The 12,428-nt window shown below is 48.8% G+C and overlaps 2 protein-coding genes across 3 annotated transcripts in view; one reads left to right on the top strand and one right to left on the bottom strand.

The window, feature by feature from the left end:
- The window catches only part of SART3 (spliceosome associated factor 3, U4/U6 recycling protein), a 35,587-nt gene extending 32,860 nt beyond the window's left edge, over positions 1 to 2,727 (top strand). For both annotated transcript variants that reach the window (XM_078154381.1, XM_021007931.2), the window contains 2 exons: positions 1,321 to 1,508; positions 1,810 to 2,727. In XM_078154381.1, the coding sequence (XP_078010507.1) occupies positions 1,321 to 1,508; positions 1,810 to 1,987 (366 nt within the window). In that variant the 3' untranslated portion in view covers positions 1,988 to 2,727. The remainder of the gene's footprint in view (positions 1 to 1,320; positions 1,509 to 1,809) is intronic.
- A 1,454-nt stretch (positions 2,728 to 4,181) lies between these two features.
- Positions 4,182 to 9,394, bottom strand: FICD (FIC domain protein adenylyltransferase). The gene is made up of 4 exons (XM_021008006.2): positions 9,296 to 9,394; positions 7,675 to 8,040; positions 5,961 to 7,024; positions 4,182 to 5,157 (listed from the first exon to the last, which is right to left on the bottom strand). Exons 2-4 carry the CDS (start codon positions 7,982 to 7,984, stop codon positions 5,047 to 5,049), a joined length of 1,485 nt encoding a protein of 494 aa, XP_020863665.1. The 5' UTR covers positions 7,985 to 8,040; positions 9,296 to 9,394; the 3' UTR covers positions 4,182 to 5,046.
- Between the last annotated feature and the right edge of the window lie 3,034 nt (positions 9,395 to 12,428).

The following is a 12,428-nucleotide window of genomic DNA, read 5'->3' as shown; positions in this document are numbered from 1 at the left end:
GTATGGTCAGGAGAGATAGGGAAGAAATAACCTAAGCCTGCTGATGTTTCTGTGGAGGATGTTCTCATTAACAGTCTTTCCGAGATGTCTTTGGGCTTTGGTTCAGACAAGTCTTGCCGTGTCTCTTTGAAATTGTCTCCTCCGCCATGTCTTAGAGCACAGTTGGTTTCCATTCTATTTCCCAGTTGTTGGACACTCTGTGCTTCTCAGTTTTAGTGGTGCCATCCATATTTTTGTAAATCTTTGGGACCTGATACCAGGTCACATGGGCTTAGAGGGTTTGCCAGTTTAGTGACTCTCGGATGTGGTTCTGAGCAGCCTTTGACTGTGGTGGGACCAAGGCCCAGCACTGCAGACAGCGCACTGATGGACAGCCTGCCTGACAGGGACACTTGTCCTTCTTTGTCCACTTTCCAGTCTGATCAACATGATGTAGAACCTCTGTGTTGCTCTAATGTGTATTTCTCCCTCCTGGTGATTTGGAGCATTCTTTCAAAAGGGTTTTTGGTAGCTTGGATGTGAGAACTGCCCACTCATGTTCTTTGACTCTTTGTCAGCTGGGGAATGGATCTTATTCTTATGTGTTTGAATCAGTTTGTTCTATTTAATGGAAATGAGACCTTTTGTTGGAGAAACTTGCCGCAGAGGTGTTTTCGCCCACTTACCCATTTCTCTTTCATCTTTGCTGCCTTGGGGTGTTTGTACAAACATTTAAAATTTTGTGCAGTCAGAGTTGTCCAGTTTCTCTTCTGTGGTCTTCTTTTACTTGGTTATGAATGCTTCTCCATTGTAGATCTCAGAGTTCGGTTCTTCTTTTGTTTATGATCTGTTTCAGCCTATGTTTGACATCTAAATCATGTACCCATTTGGAGCCTCTCTTGGGGATGGGATGAGATGGCATTCTCAGCCTGGCTTCTGTCAGGCTTCTGTCCACATTTCCCGGCAGCTTTTGTCAGTAGTGAGTCCTTAGGAGTCTGGGATCTTTGGGTTTATTAAATGAGGCTGCAAGTTTCATTTTTTTTATGTGTGTTATGTACTTAATTTATTTCACAGATCCCTATTTTTTTCTAACCAGTACCAGATTATTTTGATGGTACTGTTTTGTAGTATAGGTTGAGGTCTGGTACTGCTTGGTGCCCTCTTCCTTCCCACTTTTTTTTCCCCTTGAGATTCTTTGATATGTTGTTCTTCCAGATGAATTTTGTTATCTTTTCTAGTCCTGTAAAGTAATTCTTTAGTAGTTTGACATGTCACTGTATAAGTAAATTAATTGAGGTCAAATTGTCATTTTTATTAACGTTGTAATTGTTCTTTCTTTAGGGCCTTGCCTATGTAGAATATGAGAATGAGGCTCAGGCTTCTCAGGCTGTATTGAAAATGGACGGTATGACAATTAAAGAAAATGTCATTAAAGTGGCCATCAGCAACCCTCCTCAACGGAAGCTTCCCGACAAGCCTGAGGCAGGGAGGGCGGCGGGGGCCCTGGTGCCACGGCAGGTGTACGGCGCGTAAGTGCTCATCTCTGAGGGGAGCCTGGGTCTCTACAGTGGGGGAGCGAGGGGGCCAGTCACTGAGGGGACCACTCCCCAGAGGGAAGAGGCAGAACACGCTAAATGACAGGTAGAGGGGGAGAAACCTTGGGCTGCTGAGCTCTGCCTTTGGACAAGTCATGTAACCCTGCCGAATTCACCTGCCACCAGAAATGTGTCCCAAGGGGTTAGGCCGGGTCCTTTTCATTTATGAAACTGTTTGGGTGTGCTTGGATGACTACAGCTTTTAGTCTGTACATAAAGAGGTTTCCCTTTCTAGGCGAGGTAAGGGGAGGACCCAGCTCTCGCTCTTGCCTCGAGCGCTGCAGCGCCCTACCAATCCTGGCCCTAAGACTGAGAATGGGACGCTCCAGACCCCAGCCGGACCCTCTTCAACACCCACAGAGGCGCCCAAGATGTCCAATGCTGACTTTGCCAAGATGCTCCTGAAAAAGTGAATCGGACTCTATGGGAAATGTGAAAATGCCTTTTAGGAAGCCATTTTGTGTCCTTATTTCTGCTGGCAAGGGGAACCCCCCATCATCCTCTGTAAATACTACTTTGTCCTATTAGGTCCATCACAGTACAGATCGGGGCTGTACCGAGCGAGACAGAGAAGGCTGGTGTGGATTTAAATGGCTTTAAATGATTCCCTCATATTGAGGGTAGGCAGCATGAGGGAAGCGTTCACTTGAGAGACGGGCCCAGGGTGGCGTGGAGAGAGCTGGAGCGCCGTCCTGCAGAGCTCCGCTCCTTGGGCAGCTTTCTGCCGTTGACAGGCTACTCTTTTGGCGCCCGCTGGAGCAGACGGCCCATCTTTCTTGGCAGAGACAGAATGGCAGATGCTCGGAATTCACCACAATGGCCTATTTTAGTAGGGGGAGAGGGAGGGAAGTTAGAGAAGTGGATTGGATTGATGTTCTGTTCAGAGTGGTCTCTGTTTTTATATTGTGTATTTGTAAATGACACGTCAAACCCTTATTTTTAAGTTTCCTGAGGATGGGAGACTGCAGATGTTTGTTTTGTATTCAGAATTGTGTGTGCTGCCACTGTGGGTCACGTCCACTTTGTTTGCCCAAGGAATTGTACTCCCCCTTGTCGAGACCCCCAGCTCCTTGGTTTTGTTTATATATGATGTCAAATGCAAACTCACGTTCTCCATTTAACTTCACTTATTAAACTGAAGTTATCTTTAAAAGGTTTTCTGCACAGTCTCGTCTTTTCTCTTTAGTCTGACACAGATGGTGCACCTTGCTTTATTTACATCCTGGCCCCTGGCCTGCAGAGACAATGTTCTGGGCCTCCAATCCCATTTTCCCCAGCTTAGGTCATTTAAAAAAAGGTCTCTTTAAAGACTGATGTTCAGGTGGTTCTTTTGCTTTGAGGATTACCTTCCTTCCTGCAACTTTTTTTTTTTGCTTTTTCCTAGGCAGTTGGGGTTATATAACTTGCCCAGGGTCACACAGCTAGTATGTGTTGTGTGTCTGAGACTGGATTTGAACTTAGGTCCTCCTGACTTCGAGGCCAGAGCTCTATCCACTGCGCCACCTAGTTGCCCTCCTTCCTGTAACTTTGGCTGATCCTAAGTCAGTTCTTCAATTCACTGTATGAAACTTAAAGAACTCTGGGGCAAAGCAGAATATCAGAATCACCCCCTAATTTATCTTTTTTAAAGTTGAGTTTTTAAAAATGTATCTAGGGACCAGGGCTTAGCAGTGGTTTTTTGTGTTTTGGGCTGTTTCATGTTGACCTGCTTATTATCTCTTAGTTCACTTTTGGTCCTGACCTCCAACGCTTCTAAGTTCACATGGCTGGTCTGGTACTGAGCACATTCCCCAAATTGGCATGTGACTACGTGAGCGTACTTGGCTTTGCCTCCCGTGTGCCTGCGGTACAACTCTAGGTTTTGACATATTCTCCCCCCACCCCTAATTATAATTAGCATCGTGAAACTGCAGATGGGTAGGTGCCACCACTGTGCACCTGCTACCAGGTGTTGTGCTCCCTGAATGCCAGGTATGGTTCCAAGCCCTGGGGATACAAAAGCAAAAGAAATTAAACAATTCCTATTCCCAAGTAGCTCACTTTCTATTGGATCTAATTGAGGAGGCTTGGATCAGTTATTAATAATTAAAAAATGCTTATGGCCTGCACTTGATTTCAAATATGTGTTCCACTATTAAAACACTTGTATTGCATCTTAAACAGAAGTACCTGCACTGAAATTTGAAAAGCAGTTTCAGGTTGTAAATGAACTAGGGCCATGGGGAGGTAATCTTAATCAAAGGATGGATCTGGAAAAGTGGCAGGTTAAAACAGGCAACTGTAATGGGTACAGGGGCTGGCAAATGCCTGGCAGGAGAATGTCTCGCCTCTTTAGGCCTCGGTTTTCTCTCCTGTAAAATGAGTGACTTGAACTTTCTCCATCTGACGGGGAAGCAGCAGCAAGCAGCAGCATTGTGTGGTGGGAAGAGGCAGAAGAGACGGTGTCCAATCAAAGGCGTGTCACAGCTTCCTGGACCTGGGTGATCTTCCCCGAGGCTGCCTCTCTGGGCCTTGAAATAAGGGGTTTTAACAACATCATGTTCAAACTAACCTGCCCATTAGGTCAGCCATGCAGTAGCCCCTTTTCACATGATGAGGCTAACTCAGTGTATTTAATAAAATACTTTATTAGAATAAGTAGTTTGTTAGAGAAACATCTTTCACATAGAGCTAAAGTGCAAATTCATTCATTCTGTAGTATAAAAACAAGTGCATTTGTCTAGTGGTTCAGCTAACCTTGGGGTGTGTTCACAAGAACCAAATCTACTGTACAGTTAGGGTTTAAGAGATTCAACAATTTATGGCAGTGGTCTGTAAAAAATCCTAGGGTTGTGAGCCTCTGGATTTTGTGTGCCGGGGCCAAGCTAGCCTTTCAGAAAGCTAGAAGGGATGTGTTAAGTTGTGCAGGCTTCCAACAGCCGTCCCCTTGTGACAATCGCTTATGCGGTTCAACAGGCAGAAGCTTGACACCGCTAAGATGGGGTCACAGTGACAAAGCAGAAGGGTCACCGAAGGGATGGATGTCAACAGGCAGAAAGGAGCCTGGTTATTTTCTGGCCGACAAAGGCCCCGCTACCACTGCAGGACCCCTTCACACGTGGCCTTGGGACCTGGAACAAAGACCACCTTCTTCCTTCCAAGCGTTTGGAAGGCCTCAGCCCAACCGTGAGGGCCCGCTGCCTGCGCTGAGCATGAGGTATCTCTGAAGGTGAACGGGGCAATTATGGGGTGGCGCCATCATGAGTAGTCATGATGAAAAGGGCTTGGGAGAAGATATTGCACAGAAGAGCAAAGATGCTGGCAGAGGCGAGGAAGGTTCCGGACGCACACGCCCCAGAGGCAGGAAAGTTTCCTCGAGGACTGTGATCAGCCGATTACCTCTGATCCAGAGGTGTACTTTCGCAGCATCATGTCTATGGAAAATCTGTTTCTAGAGAAGGTGTTCAGGAGTGATCTGTCAGGGAGGATATTCTTAAGTCTTTGATGGTCCTGGATTCACAGCTTGATGGAGAGATGATGGAGCAGTCTGGCATCCCAACAACTTCTGCTCTAACAGAGATGTTCCTCTTCCCAAGAAGGGGGACTGGGGAGAACAGAGAGGGAACCAGGCTGATCACTGTTCGTCTTAATTACAAAATAACCCGCCATAGAAAAACACTTGAACTCTGGCACCAAAATTGAGAAGGGAAGTACAGCTCAGAGGGGCTTCTTGAAAAAAAGCCAGCTGAGGCATACAAGGTCCCACTGTTAAAACCAACCCTAATTTACTATCTCGGTAGTTTCTAGGCAGAAGTTGATTACCATGTCAGTCTGGGCAGATATACCTGCACCTTCCAAAAGAAAGCTGCCTGTCATCTGCAAAAATAACCCCTAGAGCTGTGCCATTAGAAGCCTCCAAACTCTGCATCCCGACCTGTTGCCGTCTCTGATTTGGCAGAATGGTCCCCTTTCCTTCCAGACACGGGGCACATTTTGTCCCAGAGACTTAGAGGGAATTTACAGGGACTCACAGGACACATGGCCACAATGCAGCTTCCCTGTATACCCTGGGAAAAGCCTAGAAGTTCTTAATGCCCAGCCCAGAGTTTGGCTACAACATCTTGCATTTTTAGCCTGCTTTAAAACAAATCCAAAATAAATAATTTGGCTTAGTTAGCTTATAAATTATTATCATAGAGACAAGGCTTAATTTAACTTATTTTCTTAAAGAAAAAAAAACCAACTCCAAAAACTTAAAGCCAGAAACATTCTGAGGTCAAGAACGCTTAGCTCTCTGGCCTTCTCTGTGAGAAGACTCGTTTCCCAGGAGGAGTGCTCAAGGCTTCCGTGTGATTTCTCCAAAATAATCCTGGCTGTACTTTTCAAGAGACACATTTAGGTTTTTACAGGAATAGTCTGTTTGCATCCAGAATGGTTGGGGTTTGCTTCCGGCAAACCAACAGCATGGTCATTGGTCGCGATCAGCAGCATGTCTAAGGTGGTCTCGGTACACTTGGCAATGAAGCGGATGAAGGGTCTCACGTCCCCTTCGTTGGCGACTTCCAATACGTGGTAATACTCTGACCTCTGCTCCTTGCGGATTGTAATGGGAGGGTAGCCCGCCTGCATCAAAATGAGGTTCATCAGCAGGCGGGAGGTTCTGCCGTTGCCATCGATGAAGGGGTGGATGTAGACCAGCTTGTAATGGGCCAGCGCGGCAAATTCCACAGGGTGCAGATTCATGGCGTCCTCCGAGTTGAGCCACTGGACGAACTCCTCCATTTGTTTGTCCACATCCTGAGGATGGGGAGGGACGTGATGACCCACAAACACCTGCGTGGCCCTAAATCTCCCGGCTTCCACGGGATCCACGTAACCCAGCACCCGCCTGTGGATCTCCAGCACGTCGCCGATGGTGACGGACCCGATCCTGGAGACGAGCGTGGTGTTGATGTATTTCATGGCCGCATGCATGCCGATGACCTCGTTCTGTTCCTCCAGGCTCTTCCCGGGCACGGCGTAGCGGGTCTCGATGATGTGCCTTATTTCAGAGAGGGTGAGGGTGTTGCCTTCGATGGCGACGGTGTGGTAGATGTGATGGTAGTAAGACTCCTCCATGATGCGCCGCAGTGCTGAGCTCCCCTTGGGGATGGACATCACCTTTTTAACTTTGCTGTCGATGATACTGAAGTACCTCTGGTCAATCTCTTCCACCAGAGGCAACGTCCGGTCCCTGTTGATCAGAGCTTTCTCATTGTAGGGAGAGATGGTTAGTGCTTTGGTATATAAGTAATCAGCCTGCAGGATGTCTTTCTCTTCTTCAGAGAAGATGCCCAGCTCATTGAGCGCATCCACATAATCAGGGTCCATCTTGAGGGCATGCAAGAAGAGTCTGTGGGCCTTCTCGCGCTTACCCTGCCGCTTCATTTCCAGGGCCTGGTTCAAGGCCGCTCGGGCTTCTAGCTTAACATCTAGAAGACACCAAAAGTAGATTGTCAAGGAAGGACATGGACATTCCCTGGAAATAAAGGTTTACATGGCGAATGGATGTGGGAGGACAGGGAGTATCTCTGAGGTCACCACGTCCAAACTATGCCCACCAAGTGGCACCACCCCCCCGCCCTGGCCCTCATGGAAAGATGTCCAATTGCAGAGATGTACTCATCACATCGGGCCCAAGTCGGCCTCTTTGAATCCTCGGTCCCATGTCTTGAGTTCTGTCCTCTGGGGCCAGGCAGAAGGACCGGAAGTCAGTCACGTGCTCCCGCATCCCGCCCCCAAGCCTTCTCTCAATGCCTGGCATGTGGCTGGTGCTCTCTGTGCCCTCCTCCAAACCTCTGAACCCCCCACTGCCCCCGCTCCCTGAGGGCAAACACTGCCAGTGGTTTCTGTAACCCCGGGCACAGTACAAGGTGCAGAAATGTGTTTGGAAACCACAGGGGAACTTGCTCCCATCCTTTCTAAAATGTGACACCCAGACCTGCACGCTCGGTACTCCAGGTCCGGTGTGGCCGGGGCAGACGGGAGCCTCAGCTCCCTTGCTCTTTATCCCACATCTTCCCAAACAGCGTAAGGTGGCTGCCGTGCTGACCGCACTGAGAACCTCCGGTCCTCCTCTCACCTGCAGACGCTTTGGGCTTGACCCGAAGACTGATCCCTCCTGCTGTGACGCTGAGCCCCGTGCTCCCGCTGCTCTGCTCGCTAAAGCTCCCCTGCCCTCCATCGACGAGCTTGCTCCTCAGCAAGGAGAGGCCTTTCCGTAGCGCGGAGCCCTGCTCCTCCACGGCCCCCAGGGGGAGCAAGAGCATCAGCATGGACCCCAGCAGCACGCCCAGAAGGGCCACCACCCACATCGAGCGGCCCCACGCCGAGGAGACCCATTTTGGCTCTGCCACCGCCGCCACCACCGTGGCCATCGACATGAAGGTCATCTGGTCTCGGGAGTCACCCCGTGAGCGTGGCCACTGTTGGCTGGAGAGGTCAGCATCTGCAAGGAGAACCCGAGAGTGGTTAGGAAGTGCGCGGAGGACCCTGGTACAGTCGAGCCTCAGGAAGTGGCCTGGATGGCAAAGGGCCCCTGGGAGGCCAATGGGGCTCAAATGACCCGGTGGGGAGTGCAGGGAAGCAGGATAAAGACGTGGGGCAGGGCCAGGAGGAGCACCTTAGGCCCACAGAAGGCATTTCAGTACAGGAAACACTGATCTACTCCCTTCTCTCCTGCCCTCCTGGTTCAAACCCTGCTGTCCTGACCTTGCCATCCTTCCTCTTTCCTCCCTCCCTCCCTCCCTCTCTCATAAGGGACAGAGCACCGGGCCTGGACTCAGCAAGACCCGAGTTCAAATCCAGCCTCAGACATTTCCCAGCTATGTGGCCCCAAGCAAGTCACTTTATTTCTGAGGCCTGCCTCAGTTTCCTTATCTGTAAAATGGGGATCATCATAGCACCAATCTCCCAGGATTGTTATGAGAAGCAAATGAAATAATGTTTGTTTTTTTTTAAATTTATTTTTAGTTTTGAACATTCACTTCCATATGATTTTGAGTTCTAAATTTTCTACCCCTTTCTCCCCTCCCCAAGATGGCGTGAAATCTGATACAGGCTCTACTTACACAGTCCTAGTAAACATTTTCACATTAGTTATGATGTAAAGAGGAATGAGAACTAGCGGGAGGAACCCTGAGATAGAAGAAACAGAGCAAAACAACAAAAGAAAAGGGGAGACAACAGTCTGCCTCGACCTGCACTCAGACTCCGTGGATCTTTCCCTGGATGGGGACAGCATTTCCCATCGTGAGCTGTCTTAGAGCCAAGTCTGTCCCACTTGATCATTGCTACAATGTTGCTGTTACTGTGTACAGTGTTCTCCTGGTCCTGCTCGCCTCACTCAGCATCAGCTCATGCGACTCATGAAATAATATCTGCACAGTGCTTAACACTGTCCAGCACACAGTGGGTGCTAGCACATGTAAGCTCCCCCCAGGGAGCGCCAGGGCTGAGAGCCTAGAACCGAGAACACGAGAGACGAGCTGGTAGGATGGCGGTCACCCGACCAGCACGGGTCACATGTGGGCTATCTCCCCTGGGCCAGCCTGGAGCACTGACTGTCTGTCAGAGCCAGCGGGTCCGGAGCACTGAACGTCACATCCACGGGCCCCCAGCGCGCTGTCCCGTGCTCCCTGTGCCCCCCCTCCTCCGTCCCGGCCTCGGCCCCCGCTCTTCCCTGGTCCCCATCCCCACCTCACCTGTGGCTCCCGTCGCCCCCGCTCCCGTTCAGCTCCCCAGGGTCCCAGCCGCCTCTACCGGTTTTGGCCCGGCAGTCCCAGTCTCGTTCTGCTCCCGCCCCTCAGTCTCGATTCCGTTCCTGATTGGCCACCTCCACCCGTCTGTCACTTCCATTTCCGGTTTTACTCTCCCGGCTAGGTTTCCCCGGGAAAAAACTCTCCGTGGGGCGCTTCTATTGGCTGTTTCCTTAGTCCATCTTCCGTCAGCGGCAGCCAATAGTCACAGCGGAGGCGGGTGCTCTGTTGGGGTCCCAAGACTGTCAGAGAAAAGGGGCGGGGCCTCGAAGGGGCGACGTGGTTTAGCACCCTCCCATTGGTCAAAGAGGGGCTGGAGGCGGGGCTAAGGCCACAGCGGACTACGCCCCGGTGCTGAAGCGGGGTGTTTCTTTGGGCTTCTGGACCCTGGAGATGCACCTGCTAGCTCCTGACCCTGCGCTCCTTCTCTTGGACGCACAGCCGAGACCTGGGCTCCTCCTGCCCGACGGCCTTCCGTCCATCCACCCGACCCACTCTCACGTATCCACCAGTCCATCATTCAATAAACCGGAGTCTATTAAGCGTCTACTGTGTACCCCGCACTGCTCAAGGTCCTGGAAAACGCCACGACAGAAAGGAGACGGTCCCTGCTCCCTGGGAGCTTACGTTCCCTTGGGCAAACAACAGGGATACGTGGAGCACCTGGCCTGGCACACAGTAGGCGCCTAATAAATGTGCGCGGGCGCTCTGTCCCTTTCGCTTTCTGTCTTCTTTTTCTCTCTCTGCTTCTTTCCTCTCTCTTCCCCTTTATTCCTCTCACAATCCATCCATCCATCCATCCATCCATCTCTCCCCTATTTATCATCTCTAACATCCATCTTCCTACCTACCTATCTACCTGTCTGTCTGTCTGTCTGTCTATCTACCTATCTACTTTTCTGTATTTCTTTCTAAGTGTATACAAAATAGGTAATTTTTTGGAAGGAGGAACTGAGTAGCCACTACGTGCATGGCATTGTGCTCTGTGTTGAGGATACAAGGTCAGGTTCCAAAAAGCCCGTGTACGCTCTACTGGGCAACAGGGAAAAAACTCAATATTTTAAAAGATAAATAAAAAGTAATTCATCACAACAAATTATTGGAAGCACCTAGGTGATGCAGTGGATAGAGCCCTGGACAGGGGAGTCAGGAAGGGTTCAAAGCTGGCCTTGGATGCTTGCTAGCTGGGTGACCCTGGGCAAGTCAAGTAACCTCTATCTCAGTCTCCTCATTTGTAAGATGGAGATAATGATAGCACCTACCTCCCAGGGTTGTTGTGAGGATAAAATGAGATCATACTTGTGAAGCTCTTTGCAAACCTTAAAGCGCTACATGAGTGCTAGCTGTTATTACTTTGTTTTTTTTTTTAATTAATCGTTAAGAACACCATCCCTGGAGTCTGAGAAGGTGAAGGAGGGGAGTGCACAAGACATTGCCTTTAGGTATGATATGGTCTCTTGACTGCCATGGCTGTGGGCTGTTGAGCCATGAATCTGGTCTTTCTTTAACTCCTGTTGATGCAGAGAATGGGAAGATGGCGAGGTCCAACATCTTCTGGACCCTTCCAATCTGGCAAAGTCCTTCTCTGGTCAAAGAGGAGCCAGAGAGATCTGGACAAGAGTTAAGAGAAGTTCTCTCCATCCCCCCCCTCCCCCGGCGATTTCATCTCAGGGGCGTCAGCTCAATTCCATGTGCTTCCAATTTCTGGAATCCCCCTTCTCCACTCACTTGATAACTTATCGAAGATTCCTAGGGTGAGGCCAAGTTTCTTGCTCTAGTTTTCTTAGAAAGGTCCCTTTCAGGTTAGTCTAAAGGCTTTTTTTTTTCTTTTGGGTGAGGCAATTGGGGTTAAGTGACTTGCCCAGGGTCACACAGCTAGTAAGTGTTAAGTGTCTGAGGCTGGATTTGAACTCAGGTCCTCCTGACTCCAAGGCCAGAGCTCTATTCACTGCACCACCTAGATGCTCTCTAAAGGCTTTTGATGGATTGACTGAGACTTGTTCTCACCTAGTTGAGGTATCCTGAACTTTAAAATTCAGTAGAGTTGTTCCATCCCCATTCCTACAATTCCTTACACTTCCCTAGTAGGATTGAAAGACAGGGTGGTATATCGTGGGATGACTAATATTGATAAACTTAACCCTTCCCAGTAATACAAGGATCTAAAACATCTCCAGAGGCCTCATGATGGAAAATGCTATCCATATCCAAAGAAAGAACTATGGATGTTGAATAGCTATTTTTTTTTTCTCTTTTGTTGAGTTTTGTTTCATCTTTCTGATGGTTCCTCCTATTGGTTTTAATTTTTACTTACAACATCACTAATGTGAAAATATGTTTAATAGGAATGTAAATGTATAGCCTATATCAGATTGTGTGCCGTCTTGGGGAGGGTGGTGGGGGGGAAGGGGGAGAAAAATTTTAAACACAAAAGCACATGGAAGTGATTGTTGATAAATCAAAATAAATTAATAAAATAAATAAAAAAAGAAAGACAGGCTGGTAGAATGAATAGAGTTCTGGACTCAGAGTCAGTAAGGCCTAGGTTCAAATCTCACTTCATATACTTACCAGCTCTATGACCCTTCACCTTTCTTAACCTCGGTTTCCTCATTTGTATAATGAGGGGTTTAGACGAGGCAGAATCTCTTCAAGTTCCAAATCCAGGATCCTAGGGTACTGGCTTACTACAAAGTCACTTATTTCAGAAATATGTAGGAAAACTCTTTTCAAGAAAAATTCTACAGATGCAGAAAAAGCAATGATTCACACACAGAGGCGCCTTTGGCTGTGGGTAAATGAGATCAATGGAGAGTGACACTTTGGGGTAGGCCCTAAGATTAAACCTGGTCCACCTAAGGCCAGAATATGGGGTTCTGGGTCATGGGTTATATGACGATCCAAGGGAAAATGGGATAAGGCAAAGCACGAATGACATCTAGAGGAGGGAGGGATCACTTCTGTGTGGATCGGGGAATCCTGGAAAGACTGCAAGGACTAATTGGCAGGGCCATCAGACGCCAAGGTCTTTGAGAACAGGCACCGGATTTTGGCTTTCTTTGCATCTTTAGCCCGTGTA

The sequence above is a fragment of the Phascolarctos cinereus genome, unplaced genomic scaffold (assembly GCF_003287225.1).
Source record: "Phascolarctos cinereus isolate Bilbo 61053 unplaced genomic scaffold, phaCin_HiC Scaffold_4;HRSCAF=312, whole genome shotgun sequence".
Lineage (NCBI taxonomy): Eukaryota > Metazoa > Chordata > Mammalia > Diprotodontia > Phascolarctidae > Phascolarctos > Phascolarctos cinereus.
Note: the sequence above shows the minus strand (reverse complement) of the source record. Positions and strands in the feature narration are given on the sequence as shown.

Coding starts and splice junctions, on each gene's coding strand:
- FICD (XM_021008006.2), bottom strand. CDS start 7,984: ATGACCTTCATGTCGATGGCCACGGTGGTGGCGGCGGTGGCAGAGCCA. Junction 7,025..7,674: donor CAAGCCCAAAGCGTCTGCAG/GTGAGAGGAGGA, acceptor GGTGTCTTCTAG/ATGTTAAGCTAGAAGCCCGA. Junction 5,158..5,960: donor GATGCAAACAGACTATTCCT/GTAAAAACCTAA, acceptor TGTTCTCCCCAG/TCCCCCTTCTTGGGAAGAGG.